The sequence below is a fragment of the Astatotilapia calliptera genome, chromosome 7, assembly GCF_964374335.1.
Source record: "Astatotilapia calliptera chromosome 7, fAstCal68.1, whole genome shotgun sequence".
NCBI classification, from domain to species: Eukaryota; Metazoa; Chordata; class Actinopteri; order Cichliformes; family Cichlidae; genus Astatotilapia; species Astatotilapia calliptera.
In genome coordinates, this window is record NC_137428.1 from 14,204,125 (window position 1) to 14,231,043 (window position 26,919).

A 26,919-nucleotide genomic window follows, 5' to 3' on the forward strand; every position below is an offset into this window, starting at 1 on the left:
ACGTTTGCAGTGACATTTATGAAAACTTTATGGACAACAATCCCTCCAGCTTGTGACATTTTGGATTCCTTTTAAAGCAGTGAATATGGCAATTTCTGCTTTACGGGCCACAGGACTCAAAATGAAAATGACTTCAGCTCCCAGTTTCACTGGCACAGATCAGAGAGTGATGAGAGAAAAGAGATTGACGGTGTTTTCATCCTGTAAAAAAAGGTCATCAATGTGAAGCATAGATAGAGACAAAGGGTCTTGTTGGGTTTTTCACAAGTTGTTGAACTGCAGGTAATTGAATTGATTAAGTAGATGTTAAACTCAACATGTAACTGTTACATGTGATAGTGTGGTGCCTTTGGACTGGTGTTTGATTTGGATGTATGAAAAAAAAAAATCACTTTCAAGGGATTCCCACCTACTGCTCTTTGTGGATTTATGCAATTAATTATCTTGGCTGAATTTCATTTCGTACTCTAATAATATACTGTATACTGTCTTTAGAGTAGACTGTATACAGTTGGTATAAAGGCGGAACTCAGTAAATTGATCTAAGCATCATCATCTTAAATGCTAATTAGTTTATTACACTTGACACAACCCAGCACGGACCATAAGCACCACATCCACTGTGCACCAGGCCAACACAGTCCTTCGCCACAGTACTGCAAGCTAACCTGTTTATCCTGCACGAAACTGCAGAGTATTTTCATACAACATTTGAATAACACAGTTAGTTGATATACTTAACTTGTTTTGCAGGATGTTTCACAATATAAAAACACATAATTTATCTAATTAATTTATTAAATAAATATGCAGTTTGTCAATGAGCAGTCGTTACCTTTAAATGCATCTTCTCTTTTTCTTCTCCTGTCCTGTCTTTCTTACATCTTTCACACTCTTTTCTCTTCCTGGAAATACAGCAGCTGGACCTTTAGCTAACAAAACACTGCGTGACAAACTGTACACAAATAGTTTTTGTGTTTGCTGATATTTGTTTAGCTGATAAAATTGCATTTGAAATAACCTGACAGCTAAAAAATGTCACTTCATTTATCCTCACCCCTCTTCTGTAGTGCTAGCTAAATGCCAAAGTATCTTGGCCATAACTTACAGACACATGTACACATTCCTCCCCACTTTAGTCCCTGGGAATATTTGACACAGCTGAACCAAAGGTAACAAGCCAGTATTGAAAATTTAAGACAGAAAGTGCAGATATTTGTGTAAAAATATAGGGAGTAAAAGTACAAAATTGTCAGAAAAAGAAATACTCAAGTATAGATACCTGAAAGTTCTACTTGAGTAGAAGGTCTATCTAATAGGCCACCTTGGACTGGGATAGTTACAGTTCAACGAGAGGAGAGCAGGGGATAAAAGTCATAAAATATGGTAAAAATTCTAGATTTTGTGTTGTGTTGTGTGTTAGAGGGCGAAGCTGTGAGCAGACAGTGAGGCAGTGTTTTATAGACACTCTTACAAACCAATCTGGGGATATTTAATCAGGGAAATGTTTTAAAATTATTATGGGTCCACATACACAAATCATATTGATAGAATTCATAAAAACAGTTTTATTACAATAGGTAATGAAAATGGGCATTCATTTGCTTTTTTTCCCCTTTTGAATTCTTAATAGCTGATGATATTTTGTGCTGAATTTGGACAGTGTAATGGTTTCATAGGAAAAACATTGCAAACTTAGGACACAGAAGGCAGAGAAAGACTCCAAAATCACTGTCTTGCCACATTTTCATTTCTCAAGTTGATACTGTTCATGTGGACGTAGCATTTTCAGTGGGGGGAAAAGATATATCATCCATCCAGGTGACTTCTTCAGTCTCAGCTGACTGCAGGTGTATGTGGTTAAATGCCAAGAGGACTGCAGTGAATTACACATCTTGAAATTCAGTCAGCCTCTGGTTAGGCAGATGACACAACACAGAAGAGCTACCTCGTCAGACCGCGACTCCGAAGCCTATTTACACCTATAATCCAGTGGTCACTCTTACAATGATGAGGAATTTACACATCCTGAAAAGAAAGGAAAGCTGGTTTAAACCTTTATCATTTACGTGAAGAGGGAGTGATCATCTCTGAACAGAGGAAGGGGCCTTAGAGTACATATTTCACTATTGTAGCCATTCCCCAGCTCTCTGTGAAGGTTATTGTATTCATGGCCACTGATTAATGATCATAGCCATTGTTAGTCAGTGGTGCTCATTTCAATTATTATGCAAATGCACTGTTTATAACGTTGGAGAAATTCTCTAATCCTGTCAGTCAAAAGCAAAATACAGAAACCCTTCCAAAAAAAATCACAAATGAGGAGTGAATTAACAAAATAGAGAAAGGTAATTTGACACAAAAGAAAAGACAAAGAAATCGCAAAGACTACTAACTAACACACTGTCTTGAAAGCTTGACAGATGAGAAAGGCAAGTCAGCATGGCAACTAACAAGAGTAAATGGGATTGTATAGGGTGAGAAGACAGATGATAACTCAAAAGAGGTGAAACTGACGAGGACGGGACAGACAGTTACAAAGTAGGGATCTTGGCAATGGCACTCTTGACAGGAAGATTTTTAGTCTTGTCATTTTCTTGGGTAAATAATAATGATATGGATCTTTAAACTAGAGGTTTACGTTGAAACGTTGAATTTGTTCAAAATCTTCATCACTCATCCAAGTGACTTCTTCAGTCTCAGCTGACTGCAGGTTCACCAGCCTTATTAAACTGCAATAATAATTTACTGTTCAGTTGTTCTGGCAACCTGCTTCAGTCATAATATTGTGAACAATAGAGATGACCTTTAATCTTTGCATCAAGGCAAGGAAAATGGGTGAAAATGAATGAATCATGAGAAGGTGTTGGACTTGTTGGCTTCATGCTTTCTACTATAGATGGACAACTTCATTCTCAACATTTAGAGCTACTGCAAGGTACCATACGTTGTTTAGTCTTTAGAATTTTGTGGCATGAATTTATCTCATCATTTTATATAGAAAAACTTTGATATGTTTGTCAATGGGGACAACGGCTCACATAAAATGGAGCATGAGGATATGTCATCACTAAAACATCGTTGTTTGTGTATGTGTTCATGTACATTTAGAGATGTCTACTCTGGTGTCAGACATTCCATCTAATTAAATTGGCATGACAGCCATGGCGCATTAAGCCAGCGGGACTCTATCTTAAAATATATGTTCCTGCAAAATAATGTAGTTAGTAAGCTAATTTATATACTGAAACAGTGTCACTTTCTGCCATTTTAGTCTATATTAGTGTTTGCTTTAAAGCCTCTAAGGACTGTAATCTGACATCAGATCTGCAGTCGGGTCTTCTTGCTTTGCTGGGCAGGTGGACTGTTTTCTCTGCAGTCACCCCACTGCCTTCATTAACATACTGGATCGGATTATCATTACATTATGTATTCCAAGGACAGGCCTGAGCATGATGGATGATTGGTGCAGTCTAGTAATCTTCACCAAGGTGCTTTGTCCAGCCTTGTATTGCTGCCTCGAAATCTAGCGGCAGTGATCTTAGCACTTCTATGCTGCTCCAGGGTCAAAGGCTCAGAGATGTCTTCAGCTTACAGAGTCTTAAATATTAAGTAAAGGTATAGATTAAATGTTTTTATAGAGTCTGCAAATTTTATACAAACGTGCATGTTTGTTGTTTTCCAAAATAATTGCAATAATTACTTGTCCTAAGCTTAGGTGGAAGTATGTAAGTATGGATGCTTGTTTCTGCCACTGGAGATAAATCTTTTGTGGTCCATAAGTCAAAATTTCTGGTCAGTGTCTTGAAAACCTTATATTTCTTATATTTCAGAACTGTGATTTGGGTATCTCAACATTTTGATTTACTGTGTGGCTTGGAATTTCAATATATTCAGTTGAAATTTCAGTTTCTAACTTAAATTTTTTAAGATGAACTCAGAATTTCTACTTAGCTCTGCCTGGCTTTTTTGTTTGTTTGCTTGTTTTGTTTTTAGTGTTGAAAACAAGTGTTCATTGAAAAATGTTTGTACTCATTTTTATTTTAAGGGAAAGAAGATGTTCATGGAGCAAGTGACTTAAAGGAGCTATATGTAAGAATTTAAGCATATGATTATCAACATTAAGCAGAAATTGCCAACAGTCTGTTACAGTTTTGACAAGATGTCTATGTATTGTGTTGCAGAGATAGCTACTGAAGTTAACTCTTACCCGCCGGCATGTCTCATAATCGCTATTTACAGGAATTAAAGTGGGATGGAATGGTCCCGTAAGGCGTTCCAGCAACTGCAGCTAATAAATACTTCAAATATGTAAAAATCAAGCAAATTCATTTTTTTATATGTTCCAGCCTGGTGGACCACCAGGCATGGAGTTAAGCAATCCCCATGTCTGCACACACTGCAGATCCTTTTGAGATTTTTTTATGTGTGCAGATGAATATCAAGTAGCAGTCACACTACAAAAGAGTAGCTAGCATAAACAGAGTAACTAGTTGATAGCAAACCGTTTCTCTTCTGGTTCAATGTGTTTGCTAGCTAAAGTCAAACTGGCTGCATTGTCTGCGCAACAAATAAAATTGATTCTCAGAGAGGGTAGATGTGACTGAAACTTGATAGACTGGAAATTTAAAGCAGCTTCCATGTAATTCAATTCAATTCAGTTTTATTTATATACCGCCAAATTACAACAACAGTTGCCTCAAGGTGCTTTATATTGTACAGTAGATCCTACAATAATAGATACAGAGAAAAACCCAACAATCATATGACCCCCTATGAGCAAGCAGTTTCGCGACAGTGGGAAGGAAAAACTCCCTTTTAACAGGGAGAAACCTCCAGCAGAATCAGGCTCAGGGAGGGGTGCGACCGGTTGGGGTAAGAGAAGGAAAACAGGATAAAGACATGCTGTGGAAGAGAGATTAATAACAGGTACAATTCAATGCAGAGAGGTCTATTAACACATAGTGAGTTCGAAAGGTGACTGGAATGGAAAAACTCAATGCATCATGGGAATCCCCCGGCAGCCTACGTCTATTGCAGCATAACTAAGGGAGGATTCAGGGTCACCTGATCCAGCCCTAACTATATGCTTTTGTCATGGTCCTGGGTCGTTGACCCAGCGTTTTGTGTTTTGTGATTATTTCCCTCTGTTCTAGTTATTCTGTGTCCTCCCTCCTTGTGTCCGGTTCGGGTTCTAGATTTCCTGTTTTGTTCTGAAAGTCTGTGTCTGTTGTCATTGTGTTCAGCTTGTGTCCTCCAGTCATCATGTATATTCAGATCAGCTGTTCTTCCCTCCTGTGTGCGATTACCCGATTACCTTGTGTGTGTGTGTGTATATATAGTGGGTGTCGGTCTGTGTTCGTTGTCGGCTCGTCTGCGTTCTATGGTGTTCCTGTCTCTGCGTCTCTCTGCCCCGCACCCCTTTTGTATGGTCTCAGGTTTGTCACTTAGTTTCTCCCAGTTTAGGTTTCCGTTTGAGATTACTCATGCTTCATTGCCTGTTTTTGCCACTACCACCCTGTAAATAAACGTCACTCGTGTCATCAGTTTGCTGCATTTTGGGTCCTCCTTTTCCTCCACTCCACACGGCACTCCGCCAGCCGTGACAGCTTTAGCAAAAAGGAAAGTTTTAAGCCTAATCTTAAAAGTAGAGATAGTGTCTGTCTCCCGAATCCAAACTGGAAGCTGGTTCCACAGAAGAGGGGCCTGAAAACTGAAGGCTCTCCCTCCCATTCTACTTTTAAATACTCTAGGAACAACAAGTAGGCCTGCAGTGCGAGAGCGAAGTGCTCTAATAGGGTGATATGGTACTACAAGGTCATTAAGATAAGATGGGTCCTGATTATTTAAGACCTTGTATGTGAGGAGCAGGATTTTGAATTTAATTCTGGATTTAACAGGAAGCCAATGAAGGGAAGCCAATACAGGAGAAATATGCTCTCTCTTTCTAGTCCCTGTCAGTACTCTTGCTGCAGCATTTTGGATTAACTGAAGGCTTTTCAGGGAGTTTTTATGACTTCCTGATAATAATGAATTACAGTAGTCCAGCCTGGAAGTAATAAATACATGAACTAGTTTTTCAGCGTCACTCTGAGACAGGATATTTCTAACTTTAGAGATGTTGCGCAAGTGGAAGAAAGCAGTCTTACATATTTGTTTTATATGTGCGTTGAAGGATATGTCTTGGTAAAAAATGACTCCAAGGTTCCTCACAGCGTTACTGGAGGCCAAGGTAATGCCATCCAGAGTAAGAATCTGGTTAGATACCATATTTCTAAGATTTTCAGGGCCGAGTACAATAACCTCAGTTTTATCTGAATTAAGAAGCAGAAAGTTAGCGGCCATCCAGGTCTTTATGTCTTTAAGACATTCCTGCAGTTTAACTAATTGGTGTGTGTTATCTGGCTTCATGGATAGAAAGAGCTGGGTGTCATCTGCATAGAAGTGAAAATGTATGCTATGTCTTCTGATGATACTGCCTAAGGCATAGGTGTCAAACTCTGGCCCCCGGGCCACATTTGGCCCGCAGTGTAATTACATTTGGCCCGCGAAGCCATACCAAATTACTATTACAGCTGGCCTACTGGTATTATACAGCTAATATCTATATATATATATCGTTTAGTATTAAGCCTTGCTTGTTCCATATTCAGTTTTTCAGCAAAACTTGTTTGAGTCAATAAGAAAAGATTGATTCTTATATCTGAAGGAAGATTTTTTTTTCAATAAATATTAATGTTAGCCCGCAACATTGTTCCAGTTCTGAATTTTGGCCCACTGTGTATTTGAGTTTGACACCCCTGGCCTAAGGGAAGCATGTATAATGTAAACAGAATTGGTCCTGGCACTGAACCCTGTGGAACTCCATCGTTGACCTTAGCATGTGAAGAGGACTCTCCATTTACATGAACAAATTGGAGTCTATTAGATAGATATGATACAAACCACTGCAGTGCAGTACCTGTAATACCTACAACATGTTCTAATCGCTCTAATAGAACATTATGGTCAACAGTATCAAACGCTGCACTAAGGTCTAGCAGGACAAGCACAGAGATGAGTCCACTGTCAGAGGCCATAAGAAGATCATTTGTAACCTTCACTAAAGCTGTTTCTGTGCTGTGATGAGCTCTGAAACCTGACTGAAACTCTTCAAATAGTGTAATGTAATGTCCTTATTTATGTTGAATCTGTTTATGTGTTGCCTGAGTCGTCTGATTATTTCATTATAGTGAAATAGTTTTAAAAAACAATGATTTCATGTTATTCCAAGTACTGCATGACAAGTGCAGGATAAAATGGATAGTTTTCAATGTTGTTGTACAGTGCTGTAATAGACTGTTGCACAATACAGGGCAAAGTGTGGTCTCAGTTTTCACTGCTTATCGGAGAGACATGCGACAGAAAGAATTCTAAGCTGAAATTTACGGGACAGTTTTGCAGTTGCCACAATGGTATTAGAGGTATATCGTCCTTTTTGTGAGCTTATAGGGGACTTTTAGTGGATTTTTTAAATATCAGATTTCACTGAGCATGGTGTACATGCAGTTGTTATGTCCCATTAGCCATAATTAAAGTTATTTCAGATAGCTTTAAGGTAAGATATTCATTATGGCTGCTATACAATAGGACTTCTGGGAGGAGATTTCAGTTTGAATTCAGATTTGGGCGGTTCTTTGGTAACACTTACTAAATTCCACCTTTATACTGGTTGACTGGTTGGAAAGCAGCTATAATGACTGTAATATGGGCTTATATGTTGCAGAATGTAGATGGGTAAATGCAGGAAGAGTAGTAAAACACAAAATCAAGAGCAGCATAGGTCAGCTGACCCGCAAAAATTTTTTGCAAAACTCGATTTCATAGAGATTTCAGACCGTGGCTTTTAGTCTTTTGATCCCAACTGCTGAAAAGAAAACCTTAAAATGTTTTCAGTTGTTATTTGTTGTGTATAGAATTTGGCATTAACTTAGCTTGTGATACCACTTGAAAATAATCATGAATAATGAAGATACCGCATCTATAAAGCCATTTACAAAAGCAAAACAAAAAAAAGAAAAAAGGTCTCACTGATGATTCAATGTTTTTAAATTCCAAGCTGTGATATCATGAGAACTTTTTTTTCTGTCCCCATCACAGATGGATAATACAGAGTCAATAGCTTCACCAGTGTTGCAGCAGGAGTGAAATAACAGGCTGGTTCACACGGGATATGTGTGATTACGTGTGATAAGGTTTATCTGTGGTGCCAGTCACACAGATGGTGTTACAGAAATATGCTGTTGGCTGGTTATATATATATATGTTCTGATTGACACAGGAACAATTTTCTTGTGCTGAGTGGCCGAAAACAAATTGCCTCAAGTAGCAATAAAAGCATATAGGGCTAAATACACAGAGATACCTCATAAATATATGTGGCTATGCATTGATGTGTGACTGATGGACAGCCTGTGACTGTGTGACTGATGGCTGTGAGATTTTGGAGATGTAAGTGATGATGTCACAGGAGACTGAGGACAGTTAAAGAAGATAAAAAAGTAATTTTTCAAACAGCCCAAAGTACAATGAGGCTAATAACAGAAGTCCAAACAGTGAAATTAAACCAGGTGAAACCAGCAAACACAGGACAAACGCCAACAGAATAGAGATACAGAGTAATCACACACGAAACTGAAGTTTAATGGTGTACAGGTGACCTCAGTCACACACTATAAAGGAGGGGAAAATAATAAAGGAAGGAAAAATAGGGAAAGCCCCATGAGGAACTAACAGGAAAGGGAAAAAACATTTAATACACAACAAAGAGATTCAGAATTTACAACAAGGAACCATAAATAATAACAAAAACCACCAACAGGATCTCACTGAAAAAACTGGTAGTCTGTACTAATAGCCTGGTACTGAGTTTTTCTCTCTGTGAGCTTCAAAAGAAAAAACAAACAACCAAACTAAATTCAAGAAGAGGTCAAGTCATTTTTAGATAAGTGGTGGTGTTTTTAGGTGCAAAAAAACAAGCTGTGTGCTGTATTGCATGAATGGCTCTACCTGACTACAGTTTTCCTTGCTTTGCCTTGCTTTTCTGAGGTTACCACTGGAACACGCTCAACTTGGGAGTGACGCCACTCATATCTCTGACATCTGACTCCTGAGGCAAATGAAAAGTATCATTAGGGGTCCATTTGATGTTACACTTCTTTGACAGAGACGGAAAGTGTTCGTGTGACAATCTACCTGCTACTACAGCATCCGTCTTACATTATGGCATCACCACCTGGTTTGAAAACTAGCCAAGTATAAAGGTGACATTTTAAGTATGTGCTCTGAGTTTGTAGTAATATACTCAGGGCCCCGTTCTGTTAGCATAACTGCTAAAGGCATTCACTCATCCCTGTTTCAGTAAATCTGATAACTGTTTTGTTTGTTTGTTTGTTTGTTTGTTTTACACATTTCATGCTCCTTTTTTGTGATGTTTGCAATTGTCTTTTTTCTTTCTTTCTTTTTTTATGCAGGAGTTGTCTGATTTAGGACAAAGTAATAAATTTATTCTTGGCTAATGGTGTAGCAGTCAGCAAGTTATAGTGACAATGATACCAATTATGCCGTTTAGCTTCCTTTTTTTTAATACCACCTTCCTTTCTAGTTCAGAAATAAAGATTTTAAGGAGTTAGAAAGAACTCAATGGCTCATGTATAATCTTCTGTGGATATCCACAAAGAGCAGTAGTGGGCAATCATCTGATCACAGCATGTGACTTATTTTTAAATGATTATTTTAAAAATAAGTCTTGGGGGTGGCTGTAGCTCAGGAGGTAGAGCAGATCACCTACTGATCTGATCGGAAGTTTGGTGGTTCGATCCCTGGCTCCTCCAGTCTGCATGCCAAGTATCCTTGGGCAAGATACTAATCCCAAGTTGCTCTCTGATGCATCCATCGGAGTGTGAATGTTGTTAGAAAAGCACTCAGTTTACAGTCAGTGCTTGGGAGAATGGGTGTGAATGTGGCATGTTGTACACAGCGCTTTGAGTACTCCAGGAGAGTAGAAAAGCGGTATATAAGAATCTGTCCATTTACCATTTATGCTACACCAGATCTGATTGTTCCTCCACCCACTTTAACACCTGCTGACTACCAAGATTATAATGGGGATGGGGGTTGGGTTTTTTGGGTTTTTTTTTTTAATCTTCCCGATGCTTCATGCCCATGCTTGCTGCTGAAAAGACGGAGGAAGTGGAATCAGGAAAGGCTAAAATAACAAAATGAGCATTGCATGACGTTAAACTAGTTTCAAGAGAAACAATGAGTTCCTTCTGGTGATCATTCACTTGGAGGTTGTTTACTCGTTTGAGTAAACAAGTAAACACACGTTTGTTTCTTTGTTTATGAGGGGCTTGATATTACTGCAGTGTTGGTGAGTAGGTATCATCAGACTACTAAATGAGGATTTATTAAAAAATGATCAAGTTAATATATTCAAAGTAATTCAGAAAACATTCTCGTTTTCTTTAAATAACAAATGAGAATGAATTCCAGTCCAAAACTACACCGGACCAGAATAAGTTGAAGTTTGTTGAGAAACTTTCACCACATAATCATTAAATTAACTGAAGTCTGAAATGAGCAGATTGGAGGAGCGTTGCTGCCCAGGGAGCTTAAGATCAACGATTAAAAACAAACTGCAATCCAAGTAATCCATTATCTTCTGTGAGTCTCTCTTCACACAAAGATAAATAAAAACTCCTGAAGTCATCTTCTCACACATGTCAATCTATTTTTCTTCTCTGACTTTTCTCAGTTCTATTTTTTCTTTTTTTAAATATCTCAATCAATCTCAATAAAAAGCTATGAAGATTTTTTAATCTAATAATACGCATTATCTAAATGTGTATTTTTACTCTGATCATGCTGAAGCCTCATTCTATATTATTTAATTCTTTAAAATTCTTTAAAAACTGATTATGTTAAAAGATGCTTTACTACAGCCTTGGGTCAGAGGCCAAAATAGATGTAAATAATGGAGGGAAGTGCTTCCATGTTTCTTTGAGGTTTTTTTTTTTTTGCACATTCAGAAGATAAATAACACTTGTATAAAGAAAGATTCTTGGGAGACATACCCGAGATGGCTTGGTAAGCTTTAATGTGATGCAAACTAACACTTTACCATCAGGGTATAACAAAAAATCTGGTCAACTCAAGGCTTATCAGTCTGTCTAGCTATGAAGCTATGAGCCATTTCACCTGTTATGATCCAAAGGAAAGTGACAATAGGTGCACTGGAGAGACAACAACAAACTAAGCGCCCAAAAAGGAAGATTTTTGCAGGTGATGGCCACAGCCCATTGTTCTCTGTTCTCCCCCCTGACTTATTTTTCTCTATTTTTGCCACTGCTAGTGTTCTTGTCACTATTGGTGGCAGAGATAGGTACGATGAGGGAGTTATTACAAGAGGAGATCTGGACAAGGCCATAGAGGGGCATCATCCCCACAGGATGTGTGAGGAGGACCAGGAATGAACAGGAAGAGTACTACTGCTTCACTACTGTTAAATTACTTTGGTCATTTTGTTTATTCTACTTGCACTGCTCTGTCAATACATTGCTGTGCTAATATGACATAAAGCACTTTAACATTCCATTTGCACATGTACATTTTCAGGTTTTAATTTAAAATTTCCCATTTTTAATTTAAATTTACTTCTTGTTCATAATGTTTTGCACAGTCAATGAGCAGTTCAGGACACATTTCACAGTGTGTTGTATTGTATGGCTATGCATGTGACAAATAAGGAATCTTGAACCTACCCTAAAAAATGACCTCCATTCTACTCATGTGTGATTTTCTTACCAGACAGACATAGTAAAACAGTTTTTAAACTGCCAGGGGTTTAACTGTCAATGCCCAACACCTATCCTTAGCTGAGAGCATGACTGGGCCCAATGGTAGAACCTAATTAACTTTGGTTACTCAAGTACAGGCTTCAATGTACTTATACAATGTACTTATACATTATGCCACTTCCTACTTCAGCTCCACTGTATTTTGAATCTAAATATTTTACTTTATGAATCATAACTTCTTTTTTTTTTTTAAAAAGCTGGGTCATTACTTTGTAGTCTTTACTGTATAAATTTAGTGATATATAATATTTTTATGAATTCAGACAAAATAATGTAATTAATTTTATTCTATATAATTAGTGCTTTTACTTTAAAATGCTTAATTATTAAAACTTTTTTATTATTACATAAATAAGATTAAGGGATCTTATATATATAATTAATAATAAAAGGGTTTTCTTTCACCACTTTGTAAAATAGTTTTTCAGTGATGCTTAAATGACTGCGTAGTACCGCTTTTCACAAAGTCTGCATCTGAGAGCTCAAATGTATTACATTTATTTTAATTCAACATGGTATTGGCAGATGGAACAGGAAGTCTTGGTATCTACTGGCTCCACCACAAGCCTCAAAAAATTGCCCATTGCCCCCAGAAACTATGTCAGCAGGTTGGCTTGTCAGGTGAATTGATAACTCCTGGCTGAGTTAAACTAATCAAATAAACAAACCATTTAATGCAATTGGTAAAACAAAATCTTGTGGAAGTCAGTCAAAAGTAGGAAAATATTTTTTCTATCATTATCATTTTTTTTTTATGTCTTGTAGTTATGTATTACTAATTAACAACTTAATGGACAATAAAAAGAGGAAGTAATGAATCTCACTAAATGAAAAATTAATTATTTAATACTTTACTTGTAAAGAGATTTACAGAGAGAAAAGAGCAACTCGCAACAAAAATGTTATTTAAAAAAAACAATTTTAGATTCACAAATAAAAACTGTGATTTTTACGGAGAAATCTATAGGCCTTTGACCTTTGACTAAAGTCAAATTAAGAATGCAGATTATTTTCTGACATTTAATGATGAGCTCCTTCGTTTCAATTCAATTTCCTTTTCCTATTAGCTTCGGGATTCATTGTTGGATTAGCTTCATCATATAGCAGTTCTGTGAATTTTTGGTCCCTGGAGAAAAAGCTGTACTAACTACAAGTTAGCGCTAACATGAATTACACTAGCATCACTGCATGAAGCGCCAGCTTTTTTTTAGGCTTATGTTTGCTTGTGAATATATAGCATCCCAGCAGTACCAGCTAGCTAGCTAGCATTTTTGGTAAGCTAATGTGCTTGTCACAAATAAAGCTCGAAGCAGTTCAAACTTTTAGAACCACTACCGAGCCCTGTTACATTTATACAGTAAGATCAGTGGCTGCCACCTACAGCGTTTAATATAATGATTAAAATGCTGCTGTACACACGGTCATCAGTCCACATTACCACATAACTTTCTGATTTGGTTCGTCGCAGCAGATGGCTGCCCCTCCATGGGCCTGGTTCTGCTGGAGATCTTCTTGTTGGTTTTTGCCCTATATTAAAGTGCCTCGAGGAAACTGTTGTTATGAATTGGTGTTGTATAATTTAGCGTTCAAAAAATTGAGAGAGGATTATTAAAATGATAGCTGACAGTTCTGCCGTTCCTGTATTTTACGGTTTTCTGTTTTAGCAATCACCTTATGCAGAATTTAACTAAAGCTTTCAGCAGCACCAGTTTAAAAGTTGCAATATTATTTTTTAGCAATCCCATGTCTTAGGATAGCTACAAACTAAAAAGGGTTTCCAATCTACTTTCCTGATAAAGTCAAAATGACACTACTAACATACTACGGCATCTTATGTTACAAATTGGTATTACACCAAAGTACAGCCCAGCTCAACTTAAGTTGGTATCTCTTTAACACAATACATAGATCTTTTGGAAATAAACAGGAGTGTTTCTTTACATTCTGAAGATAGCGATAGTGGCTGATTATAAGCCATTTTAAATAAAAATCAATTTATTTTAAATACATTTAAAAAAAAATTACAATATGTACCTTAAAAGCAATAATAAACACAAAGACATTTTCCTCTCAAAAATCTAATTTAATTAAAGCAAAGTGTTGATTCATTAACAACTTTATAAAACAGTGATTTAGTTACATAAATAAATCGATCAGTGTATCAAATCTTAGTTTTAACTTCATGAGCATGTTGACATGGTTGTACAATCATTTACCTAATATAATAAATAAAAGGGCACATCATTCATTTCTAAACAAAAGAGCTACTAGTAGACCTCTAAGAGACGACACTGAAGAAGATGAGATGAGCTTTTCAAGCACAGAATACAGAGCCAGTTCAGCTACAAATCAAAGACACTAAAAGGCCATCATCATGGTCAGTTTGCGTATGAAAAGAGTTTGGTAGTTAGAACTCCCATTTGGTTATTTTAAAGCATTAAGACAAGGCAAGAAAGAAGGCTGTTCTTGTGTGAGGAATTCTAGAGACATGAAGTTAAAGAGGAAGAGACAATAACATTACAATTAAATAAATTTTTTAAAAATGAAGTGGAACAGTCAAGACCTGTTGTACAGAGCAACTTTCTGTCCTGCACAAAGTCAAGAAGTGAGAAAAGGCATGGACTTCAAAAAAAAAAAAGAAAAAAAAAAGCTTCATTTTGTGAGCAAATCACTGCAGAAGGTGGAATGAGGCAGACTTGACCACAATGAGAGAACAGCAGCAGTTGGCAGCTGTATGTTGCTGCCGCTCTGCCTCCTTCAATGACTTGTAAAACCCCTCAGTACACTTCTGTGCTCTGGATAATACCCACTCTGCACGTCCACTTCCTGCCGGCCACTTTCTGCAGTTCATTTCATGTCTGCAGAGCCCAAACAGGGCCCGTAATGCAATGCCAGGCCAACGTTTAGAAGTCCCTCTGATATGTTTTGTTTTTCGCTTGTTTCCAAAATTACTGCAGCTTCAAGTATTGTGTCTTACATAGAATATTCTGTCATAAATTAGTTAACATATACATTTTTTCAATATTCAGACATATACTTTCATATATACACAGGACAATAAAATGCTTTTGTTCTTTTTTCTGCCTTTTTTTTTTGTTTGTTTGTTTGTTTCTGTTTTTTTTGTTTTGTTTTGTTTTGTGTTTTTTGAGAAATCCCTGAGAATATACATAGTTTCCACGAGGATAAGAACTGCGATGGTTTGTCGTCGTGCTATCGTGGCAAATGTGTCCGTCAAATAAGCATACTGAACGTTTGCGACAACACTGCAAAGCCAAAACAACCAGCCTGGAAATGGCAGCGAAATGAATTTTGACGGTGGATTTAGAGCCTTTCTTGAGCAGATGGGTGAGGAGGCCTGGGGGGAAGAGTAAAGCTGGATCCTTTAAAAGAGGTACTCGTCACTTCAAATGGTCCATTTGGTTTAAAGCCATTTGTCTTCTCTTTGAGGCTGTGAGCATTAGCCGAGGAAAGCAGGAGCAGTGCAAGGCAGACATTTTGCCACTGGACAATACAGGAAATACACAGCGTAAAACCCTCTCACGTTTGTATGTAATGGAAAACAAAATCTTCAAACAAAGTGACAGTTTTGCAAACTAAATACATAGTTTTTGGGGTTTTTTTGACACATCAATACCAGGGGCCAGATGTATAAACAGTGTGTACAACACTCCCACAGATAAAGTGATGTTTAAAAAGTCTGGTCTATTAAAGGTACCCTGTGGAGTTTTCTTAGAAATGAAGGCAAGTGTTTCTTCCCCCATACAACATCGCAAAATCATTACACTTTATACATTTACGCTTGTTAGTAAGTGGTCTTATTATTTGCTGCCTTTGAAAGATAACTGCCAAGTTTGTTGGTGTGTTGACACAAAAAATTCTGTGAGCTACATTTAAAAACAAAAAAAATCTGCTGCATAATGATAACAGTGGTCAGCGGGGTAACTTCTAAACATCAGAAAGCAGCAAAAAATAAATAAATAAAAATGTTTGGTATTGGTGAACAGTCCAAGATTTTCAGTGTCTATACTGTTAAGACACCAAAAAGCAACAGATTTACATTTCATTTGAGCTGCATACTTGTTTTTTTATGCCATCATAAACCAGAATCATTTGAAAGTGCTTTAACCTCCTAGGACCTGGCGTCCACATATGTGGACATCACATTTTGGGTTATTTAGACCAAAATATTCAATTTTGCTCTACATGGGCCTGACATCCACTTACGAGGACATTATACTACTACTGTTCTATCAAAATTTTAAACGAATATCCTCATATGTGGCTCTTATTTTTCTTTTTTAAAAAAAAGGTAAAAAAAAAAAAAATCTGGTAATTCTTTGTTTTTACATTCATCGGGCCCCAATATGCACAAATATCAAAGAGAAATGAAAAATGCATGTCGTGGAAGAGTTCGTGTCTTCGGAGGTTAAGGAAAAGACCATACAACGTTCGAGAAATAACTCTACCATTATCATACACTTGTTGTCAGTGGGAAGGAAGAACTCCCTGAACAGACTGAACAGGAACTCTAAAATGTAATTCCTGCTTATCTTTTAAACATTTAATAAGAATTATGGTTTGGCGCTACAATATCACAAATTGGTGGAGCGGTACCTATAACTTTGTGATTATATTGCAGTTCAAAGTAATACATTTAATTAGAGATCCAATTACTTAATCTATCCGTGGATCAACAGAAAATAATAGTTGGCAACTATTTAAATAATTAAAAACATTTTCAAAAGAATACTGTCAAATAAGAAAAATTGTTGCTTTTCTGTGTCTCTACTATGATGATGCCACACTGACTCCAGAATGTGGTGATGAGTGGCCATTAAAGGTAGATTCCTTCCTCTGGTTCTCGAAGGCTAAATATAATCACTAGCAGATAAAGTTTTTGGGCATTACTCTTGCTGCAGTTATGACTATGGTTGTAGCTACTGCTACTGGGGTGAAGATGATTTACAAGTTACATGTCTGATTAAAGCCCCAATGGGAACGTCTGTATTTACAGTACTGTCTTGGCCGACATCACAATTGTATGCGTTATAAGAGCAACTATCTTGGAACGAACATGGTCACAGTATAGCCATTAGCTATCCACCAGTAGCAACTAACTCTACATTCAGAATTATTTATGTGACAAAAGACTCAGTGCATTTGTATATCTATTTATGGTGAAATAAGCTGGATAAGGACAGAACCGGTATGAAAAGCCTCAAATCTCCCAAACAAAAAAGTGTGTACACTCTGTTTTAGTCTTGGCCCCGGGTGTTGCGGATATGGTTTACAGTCTTTTTTTCCCCTCCAAATTTTAAACTTTACTCTAAAACCTTTTGGGCCAGATTCTAGTGTTGGCTACCCAACACTAGAATCTGTGTGTGATCATGCTCGGTAACGTTTTAACGTCACAGTCTTAAATATTTGCCTTGAGGAAATTGTGTTATCCATCAGACCCAGCAGTCCTAAAGCACAGAAATAAGATTCACATGTAAGTTGTTTTAGGTGGATTTTCACTTCAAGTTAGAAAGGATTTAAAAAAAGGAGACAACAAACAAAACAACAACAACAAAAATACAATTTGGTCATATGATCGTCTTTTAACCAAATCTCTCTCGAACAAGCATCATGAGCTTCTTCTTGCCCTTGTATATCTGTTTTAGGTTGTCTATGAACTGTGTGAACTGGATGTGTCCGTCGTGTGCCATGAGAAATGTTTCTCTGGCTTTGCTGAGGAACTCGATGAACTCGCTGTAGTGGCGTGGGCTGATGTGCGTCAGCCGAGAGTGCGTTGTGTTGATGTAGGCCCCGATTGTGGCGTCCAGTAGCTGCCTGAGTGGAGTTTTGTCCAGAGACATCAGCTTTCCAGAGTTTCTGCGACTGTGTAGTGCCACCATGCCACCTGGTGTTGTTAGAGTGCACCGGCGTAAAATGTCCGACAAGACAGTGGCACACTTCACACTCTTCACCACTAGAGGGATGACGGCTGCCAGTTCGTTTTTACCCAGGGAGTGGCTGAGAGCACATGCCCAGAGCACATCATTAATGGCCGGGTGTGTGTCTTGGTTGTAGCTTAGGTTCAGGTGAGTCATGGCTAACGTTGCTAGTTTGTAGGCCCTTGCTGGATAACCGCGGTGCTCCATGTAGCGTGCTATTGTAAACAGCTGTGTGTAGTTCATTCCAGTGGCAGCTGCATCCAGTACAATCTTATAGGCTGTTTCAAAGGCATTGTGGTCCTTTTCACAGAGTGTCAAAGCTGAGAGGGCACAGTTTTGGGGGTCCTTCATGGCACACTGCAGGGCTAAGGTGCGGGCAGAGTTGGCCAGGTTCTCCTGCTGATGGCAGTCCAGATGCAGGCGGACAATAGTGCTGTTGGACATGACAGTGCTAGCCACAACACTGGTTGCTTCAGTGGGGGTAAAGAGGGTGAACCAGTTCTGCATGATGCTGTCCAGAGCAAACACGCCTAGAAAGACAGAAAAAGAAATCTTAGCTTGACAGTTAAGAGGTTTTTAAAGTGAAGCTTTCAATCGCAAATGTCACTAAGTATGCTCTACATTTACCACATTTCCCGATGAAAGTCTAGTACCGAAAGCGTGTGAAGTGTAAATCATAAGACAGGAGATCTAGTGATGCTGAAAACTGAAACATCATTATCCTTCCATGCAAAAACCTTGAACGAATCCAAGCAGAAATAAAAAGGCAATCTAAAATGACTATTATATTTTGAACCTTTCAAAACCACCGTACATATTTTATTTAACAAAACATGCAATACAGTTCTGATCTGGCCTTGTAAATGAAAATCATTAATTAAAACAGCTTATTACATTGTAATTGGACAGTTTGTTGCTAATTCCTCTGACATTATATGATTTGGCCCCCACTCCACACCAGGCTGGCATTTTCTCAATGAATCCATTCAAAGTCCGCTCACAGAAACAGGGTCCCCTTGTCACTCCCCTGCATTCACAAGAGATCATCTGGAAGGAGGGTTTTCCTCTGTAGAGCTCCCTCCCCCTGGACTTAGCTTCCTGTCCACTTCAGGGAAATCAGCCACAGTATTCAAGGCCAAACATAAGGCCCACTTAATCAGCCAACAGCCCACAATCTCCCATAATTACTGACCTTCCAGTCATTCCATCTCCCTTGCAGAGAGCTTTCCAAAACCCACTTATGAAGTCTGACCTGCTGTTTCGCAAAAGTCCCTAAATCTCTAAGCATTCACAGGCACAAACATCTTTACAATCTATTTGTAGCTAACTGTTTGCTATTCCCTTCCCACAACAGGGCACAGCAGGCCTGTCGAGCTTTTTCTACACATGTATGAGTAGACTCTGTGGTGCAATAGAAAGACAAACTGAACTGCATTGTACTTTATACAAAATTTAACCACAAGCACAGCAGCAGTGTAAGAACTGAAATAAACAGTGTGCTTAAAGAAGCAGTCCGTTTATTGCTGGTTACTCATGATAACAGCATAACATAAATGACACTCTTCTCCAACTTCATGTCTTGGACTCCTGTTTTAAGTCCACGCTTTAAGGCCAATCCTCCCTGAAGCCAACTCTCTTCTAATTGGCTGTTCCTTCCAAACATAATTTTAGTTTAATTATTAGACAGTGTAGACTGTGTTATTGTATGTTAAAGTATTCAGATACAACCTAACCTGTTACTTTTTAAGTTGCGTAACCGATTAAATGTTATTGCATGACCAAGATTTGCGCTGATTCTGTCTCATAGATGGCAGGGGAACAAACATAGATATATATAAATCTTATAAAGTTTGTATCTGTCTTGTGTGAAACTTGTATGAAAAGCATACAAGAGTGAAAACGGATATAAGATCCCTTGAAAAATTATACAAATGAAACTTGTATGTTTTGGATACTTACTAAAGCAATATATGAAAGTAATGAGAAAGTGCCCACTTTCATGAGTAAATCATATAAGCCTTATATGATTCACTATATGAAGTAGGCCACATCTTATGCAAGTCTTTTGTAAGTTTTTACTATTTCTTTTCCATATGGGACTGCTGCAATGCTCTCACTCTTAAACCTGTGCATGGCACATATAAGAGGTTTTATCCCAAAATTTCACCATTAGATGATATTAATATGCAGGTTATAATATGCAGAAACACAATTTATATAAAAAGACACCATTGACACCTCTGACACAATTAGCACTGTAAAGAGGGTGTGTGTCACGATTTCCTCTGGTATGAAAAACTCACCGACTTCAGTAGCACAGGTGACAAGCCAGCGCACCATCTCTCTCCGACGCCAGTTCAGTGTAGACAGGGTCATCCTCATCACCTTTACGAAACACAAAATTAAAGTCTGTACAGTGTGTGTGTGTGTATGTGTTCCTGTCTAGCTATCTTTGTGAGGACCGAAATCTGCATTTTACTATACTTGTGAGAACCAACAGTCACTTGTGAGGACACACAACCCGGTCCTCACAAATTTGAAGGCATTTTTGAGGCTCAAAATGTGGTTTTAGTGTCAGGGTTACAATTAGGTTATGGTTAGGTTTAGGGTAAGGGTTAGGCATTCATTTTTAATGGTTAGGGTTAGGGGCTAGGGAAAGCATTATGTGTGTGTGTGTGTGTGTGTGTGTGTGTGTGTGTGTGTGTGTGTGTGTGTGTGTGTGTGTGTGTGTGTGTGTGTGTGTTTCTTTACCTGAAGGCCCAGCTCCAGGGAAACCTTGAGCAGCGTGAGGTCAGGCAGGCTGTCCATGAGAGTGGCAATTTTGAAGGCATCCTGGGCCAGTTTAAAGATGTGGGAGGAGGAGTGGATGTTCTTCTGGATCGACTCTAACACAGTTTCTAGCTTGCGAGCATCACCTGGTAACACATCAAACAAAGCAAATGGAGAAAATACAGAATGTCACCAGGCAGGCCCTCTAATAATACCTGGGTAGTTTTCAATTACCTTCTTCTGCCAAGCTCATCCAGTGCCACATCATTATAACTTTATATATTTCTGGTAACGTTCCTGAACAAACATTTCAACATTCCCACTTCACACAGCAGCTGCTCCGGTGTGCAAAGTTCTTTACTGAATAAATGCCTTCAAGCAAGACTTGCAGTATTTGAACATTTATTGCCTGTTCAACACTATGTTTCTGTTTTTCATGTGCTTTGATCACACATTTCCAAAAGATATTTAAAGTAAAATCTTAATTAATGTAAATGGGTGAACACAGCAGAAAGTGTAACCTGAATTGTGTACTGTTTGCACGCAGCTCAGTTTGACACAATTATCCTTCTAACAACTATTTAAGGTGACAGACTTTTTGCACCTTCTTTCCATGTGGTGTGTTGAAAAGGCTAAAAACACTTTCCCTTCAGATGTAATCAGGAACTACATTATTTTGAGGGTACTCTAGCTCTTACATGTCCTGGGTACCTGCAGGTTTTTTTCCAAAATAGTTTCTCTCGCTTGCCATAGGTAGCAAATTTTACTTTAGTCTTGTATGTGGTCGCACACGTCAGAAAACATTAAATACCTCTAAACTAAAGGCGAGATTGCTCTGTCAGGAGGCTGTTCAGTTTTTTTTGAGAAGTCTAAGTTGACACCATCAGCCTGAGAAGATGCAGCATCTCCTCAGCTCACTGTGCCTTCAATCCAATTTCCTGTTTATCCTGGTTGAGGCTGTTCTAATTTAATTCATTTTATCATTGAAAATAATTCCCACATACTGTGGGGAAGTACTTAAATTGGTGATAAGCAGCATAAAGGATATTACCATCAGAGCGATATTAGGGCTGTCACGGTATCAGATTTTCACTTCACAGTTTATTGTGGGGAAAAAAAGGTTGCCATCGTTTCCATGGTATCAGTTTTTAGATTTTAAACGTTTCATCTTTTTCTTCCCATTCCTTCTGTCTTCTACACAATCATCTTCTTTAGTCTTTATTGTTTCCTGCCTTTGTGTTTAGATGTTTGGTTTGGTTTTGGTTACTTCCTGTTTTACTTTGAAGGCTGGTTGGTCTTTTGTTGCTGTTTTACTTTTGCTTGTGTTCTTTTTCCCCTGTTCTGATTATTGGCCCTGCCCTCAGTGCTTTTCTATGTTTCAGTGTTTTCACCTATCTGATTACCATACCCTCCCTTTGCGCGCACACTTTCTCAAAATCAGACATTTCTTCTCCCTCATTCCATATGCGTCAAGTGGCCCCTTTTGTTTTACTTATTGGTTTTGGGTCACTTTGGGATTTTTTTGACAGTCAATAAAGTCTTTCCTTTTGCTGTTTAACCTGTATTTGTGTGTTGCATGATGAATAAACATCACCCCAAAGCCTACAGGTGGATGCTGGGGTGGTGTAGGGGTGTGTTTGATGGAGCCATCTACCTGAACTCTACAATAAATAGTAGTAGTAATTTCCCCTATATTGCAGCACTGTGAAATAAAAGATAATATTTTTCATATGTGCATTACTGACAGTATTGATGTTTCATTTTTAAATCTGATGGTTATCATGAATATCAGGTATTTCTATCTTGCCATGTGATCTGTTTTCTGTATATATATAATTCTGTTTGATCACAAAACACCTCAAAATGCACTTTTCCAATCTTGAGTCAATGTACGTTTGTGTACCTTTAGCAGCAGTGAGCATCGTGGAGGCCAGTTCACACTGTTGAGTCTCTATGTGGCTTAGAGTGAACCAGCGAGGGTATCGGTTGGGCACCACCGACACTATGTGGTGAGGCCGAGACAAGTCACTAGAGGGGTTTGTGGACTCCAGGACCGGCAACCTGAGAGCAGATGGAAAAAAATTATATTAGTTCTTTATTAGACAGGAAGAGATGTGACCTCTCAGAAGAACACTTCATGGAGGTAAACAAGTTATCAGAGTGTAATGTTTCCCTTACAGGATCAATCAATAGTTTTTCAGTGCGTGTCCGCACACCTGAGCTCAGGTGGATCTTTGCCTCAGGCTATGAGCACTGAGGAAAGGATGGATTTAAAAATAACTTTTCCTTTTCAGCCAAACCACAGAGATGTTCTACCGGATATAGCTGATGTACTTTTATAATCATCTTTTGTTTTTAGGTCTGGGGGGGGAAAAAAAAGTCTGATCGATTTACATAATATAAAAATCAGAGAAGTTTAATTTAAACAAGACGAAATAAAGGTTCCCGTGGTGGTCTAGAAGCAAACCAACAGTGTGTATTTATTATTCACACATTTTTCTAAAACTCCTCCTCAGCATTCTTGAATTATTCAGTGAATATTCCAGCAAAAGGAGGTTTTATCATTAAACAGTGTCCCAGATAACTCCTCAGTCTGCCTCTCTTCTTTTTCCATCTCTAAATCATGAACCAGTGGAGACTTAAAGCGGGCAGAGAGGCAGGTTATATTAGGAGGTGGTGTTAAAATTCCAGCCTTAATCGGTCTTTATGTAAATGCACATTTTCCTTCTCTCTTTCAGGCATGCAGACTAAAACTGATCCTCTGTAGTGAACGTCTAGAGGATGATTTGGATGATGGACTGTCATCATTAACCCCCCAACTTCCTTCCTTCCAACATGAAGGAAGTCTGAATGAAAATGATCGCCTGAAAATGTTAGCTTAGCGCCACTATTTGCATGTTTTTTTTTAGTTTCTCAGCCATTTCGTCTTGCCTAATCTAGACGTCTATTTTTTACTATGAGTTCTAGATAAAATATTTTTTGTTTAGTTTTTGCTAGCTTCATTTCCTCAAGAGATTTTGCCTTTTGTTGGCCTGTCATTTTAAATAATGTATGATTCAAGTTTCTGCAGTAATTCTGTAGGTAATAACCACAAACCTTTCTAAAGTTACACTTCAACCGGATGTACACTTTCTTATGTGCAGGCACATGCTGCACAAGTATACATGGTGGCTACTAACGTAGGCTTAATATAGAAATATGAATCATGTATTGTAATTTCTATGACTTCCTCAGTTAAATAAAGGTGACGTTGACTTACTGCATCAGCCTGTGGTACAAAAATACCATTTTGTACACAAGACAGCCCTTATAACACAACACGCCCTAGTTCAGCTTCAGTTGATACAGCTTCAATACAATACACAGATTTTTTTTTTTTTTTAATTTAAATTTCTTTTAGGTCACTTTGGTGGTTTGTTCACATTCTGTTAACAGCTTCAGGAACTTACAATAAGTACCTTTATCACTGATGTTATACAAGTACAAAAGGTACTATATCAGTGGTGGATACTAGTATTCTGTCCTTTTTAAAAAAAATCATGTTTTCAATGGTTGTTGTACTGCCATTGAAATCACACATGAGTATTTTTCCATACAGGATATTTAGAATTAGGTCCTAAGACAATATAGTTTGGAGGTGGGGAAAAATAAAAGACAGGCGATAAAGGAAATTACCTTGAACTGTCACCTTGTCTATCCATTCAAAAACAAGCAACTGGAAAGTGAAACATCCTGTTTTCAGAATGTTGTTGGTTTTGTTTTTATGTTTTCTCATGTCTATATTTAAACTACATTTAAATATAGACAGCATGTAACTCACCTCATAGCCCTCAGTGCAATTCTATATGCCAGTTCAGCATCGTGAGGTAGCAGGGAGGTGAACAGAAACTTGGCAAAAGTGTGCATGGGGACACTCTCTCTGTAGAGTATTTCCCCCAGACCACTGTAAGGACCAGCTGGAAGAAACAAGAAAGACATGGATCAGTTCAGTCTGTACAGAGTCGACGTGAATACAGATGAGTGCAGAGAAGAGCTTCATATATGACTGGGTGGTAACCCTATGTACCAGATTGTTTCCCAGCCTGACGTTAACAAGTTTGATAGTGCTGATTAAACCCACAAAGCAAAGTCGAAGTGTGTGAGTCAGCTCTGTATCAGAGGGTTGATCACTGTGTTGGTGAAACAGAAAGCAGAAACGTTTTGCTTTTAAACTGTGCAAGAGGACATCCTGAAACATGTCAATATGCATGTAGTTCTAAAGAAAATGAAACAGCTTCTAGGAAAAGCTTTCAAGTGCTGGTGTGGTGGCACAAAAAGGGCTTATTTAGTATAATCGCTTCTATTAAATTCAATATTGGTTTTCTCTAAGACAATAATTCAGTTAAATTAAAGAAGTTATTGGATTTAATTGAAATGCTGGGCTCATTCTCAATTTTCTCATGCTTTATTTCTTTATACTTTATAAATAAAAGAGCTAAAATGTGTTAAAAGAAATAAAGATTTACAGACTTTGATAATATATATTAAAATGATTATTTCCTTCACTTTTTTAAGCCTTGCAGCTGTTAGTGGATAACTGCCCTGTTCTTTGTGGAATATACACTCCAAGCTCACTGGTTTTTACTTCGTATTCAAGTCTCTTTTTAAAAAAGAAAAAGAAAATCACAATTATGTAGTTTCATTTTTAAATTCTCAGATCACCTGGAACAGGTTTTTCTACCCTAAAATAAATAAACTATTTTTAACTGTAAACGAATATACATTTGGTACTTCTGGCAGATTATGGTTTTTAGTGAAAGTTCAGTTTTCCATTAAAAAAATGGATCTTTTTAACATCTTAACCTGGAATCTGAAAACAATTCGCATGAAAAGACTAAAAACAACAGTGAGTTAAGTTTGTTCTGCTGTACGTGAGAAGTAAACTAAAACAGACTACAATGTGTGTCCATAGCAAAGAAAGATCATGTCGCACAATACAACAGTGTTGACTCATGGATGTGCTTTTAATATGCTTTTGGAGAACAGCAGAGCTTTCTGGCACAGGAAATGTTAGCTTTTAGTACGCTTTTGCTGACAATAGAATAGAGTAGAATATCACAAGATTATTTTGTGTTGACATTTTTTTCATACTATCAGGACAGCGAATAATTTTACCCAATAAACACAACCATGGTGTGCAAAAGACATATTGGCAGGAAAACTAAAGCCATAACATACACACAGACAAATACACAGCGACAACAGACTGACAATGCAAACAAGTCCACAATTGTAAATACGGGACTCCAAACGAAGCGTAAACGTACATGTACAGCACAGAACCTGCAAAGTACACAGAGTTAACAACCTTGTACACACAGAGTCTGTTCTTTAAGCTCACTGTTCGAAAAAGCAGCTTAATGTTGTTAAAGTTGGGTCCTACTCACCCTCTAGCAGTAAGACAGCTTGCTTCCGGAAGATCTTCACCAGCATGTCATTTAAATCAATTTCTTGAAGCTTGCCCAATAGTTGCTCTTCATTGCGACACACTTTCTCCTGAGCGTAAAGGCCGTCTGGCATCACTCTCTGCTGCCCCAGTCCAATGAGAGCTGTCTCCACGGCCAACGACAGGAAAGACTCTCCTTCTTCCAAGAAACGCTGCGCTGGGAAAACCGGATGCTCCGTCCATCTGCCTGAACCCAGCGAGCCTGAGGGTAAGAGAGAGAGTTGGGAGGAGGACAGGGTGAGAGATGACTTAGCAAGGACAATGTCCCCTTTGGGGTGCAGATTGAGCTGAGTATTGATAAATCTACTGATCTGTTTGTTCATTCTCGTGTTCCATTTTCCTCACTGTGTACCCTCCTGATGGTAATCATGTGTTTTAATGGTTTAATGATGTCTTGGCAGACCTTACAGTTCATCCCAGGAGAATTAACAGTCCCTAATGAGTGCGCGCACACACACACGCACAGTTATAAATAGCACAGGCTTAATTGAAAACCTTCCCACCAAAAAAAAAAGCCTTATATTCACTACAAAAAGTTCCTTCACTTCTTGAACTCATATTGACAACTCATATTTTTACCCATCAATCTACACTCAATAAACCTTACGAAGTAAAGGTCCAAGAGTCTCAATGCAAACCACCACAGCTGAAGTGTGTATGAGCAGTGTATGTATGATACACAACACTTTGGTATCAAACAATTTCTCTTTATAGTTGGTGCTTTGATACCATCTAATCTTTTCATAGAGTTCGTCATACATCTAAAAAGAGAAGCCCTCTGCAGAGAAAAAAAACATGCAAACCAACTCAACAGCACTGCACTAGTTAGACC

At 38.1% G+C, this 26,919-nt stretch overlaps 1 protein-coding gene across 1 annotated transcript in view; it reads right to left on the bottom strand.

Moving 5' to 3' along the window:
* Nucleotides 1-13,959: 13,959 nt before the first annotated feature.
* The window catches only part of LOC113025404 (zinc finger SWIM domain-containing protein 6-like), a 52,199-nt gene continuing 39,239 nt past the window's right edge, over nucleotides 13,960-26,919 (bottom strand). Inside the window, exons 9-14 of the mRNA XM_026173104.2 lie at nucleotides 26,029-26,289; nucleotides 24,423-24,558; nucleotides 22,506-22,663; nucleotides 20,585-20,748; nucleotides 20,137-20,218; nucleotides 13,960-18,363 (exon numbers count right to left, since the gene is read on the bottom strand). Of these exons, the coding sequence (XP_026028889.1) occupies nucleotides 17,498-18,363; nucleotides 20,137-20,218; nucleotides 20,585-20,748; nucleotides 22,506-22,663; nucleotides 24,423-24,558; nucleotides 26,029-26,289 (1,667 nt within the window). The 3' untranslated portion in view covers nucleotides 13,960-17,497. The remainder of the gene's footprint in view (nucleotides 18,364-20,136; nucleotides 20,219-20,584; nucleotides 20,749-22,505; nucleotides 22,664-24,422; nucleotides 24,559-26,028; nucleotides 26,290-26,919) is intronic.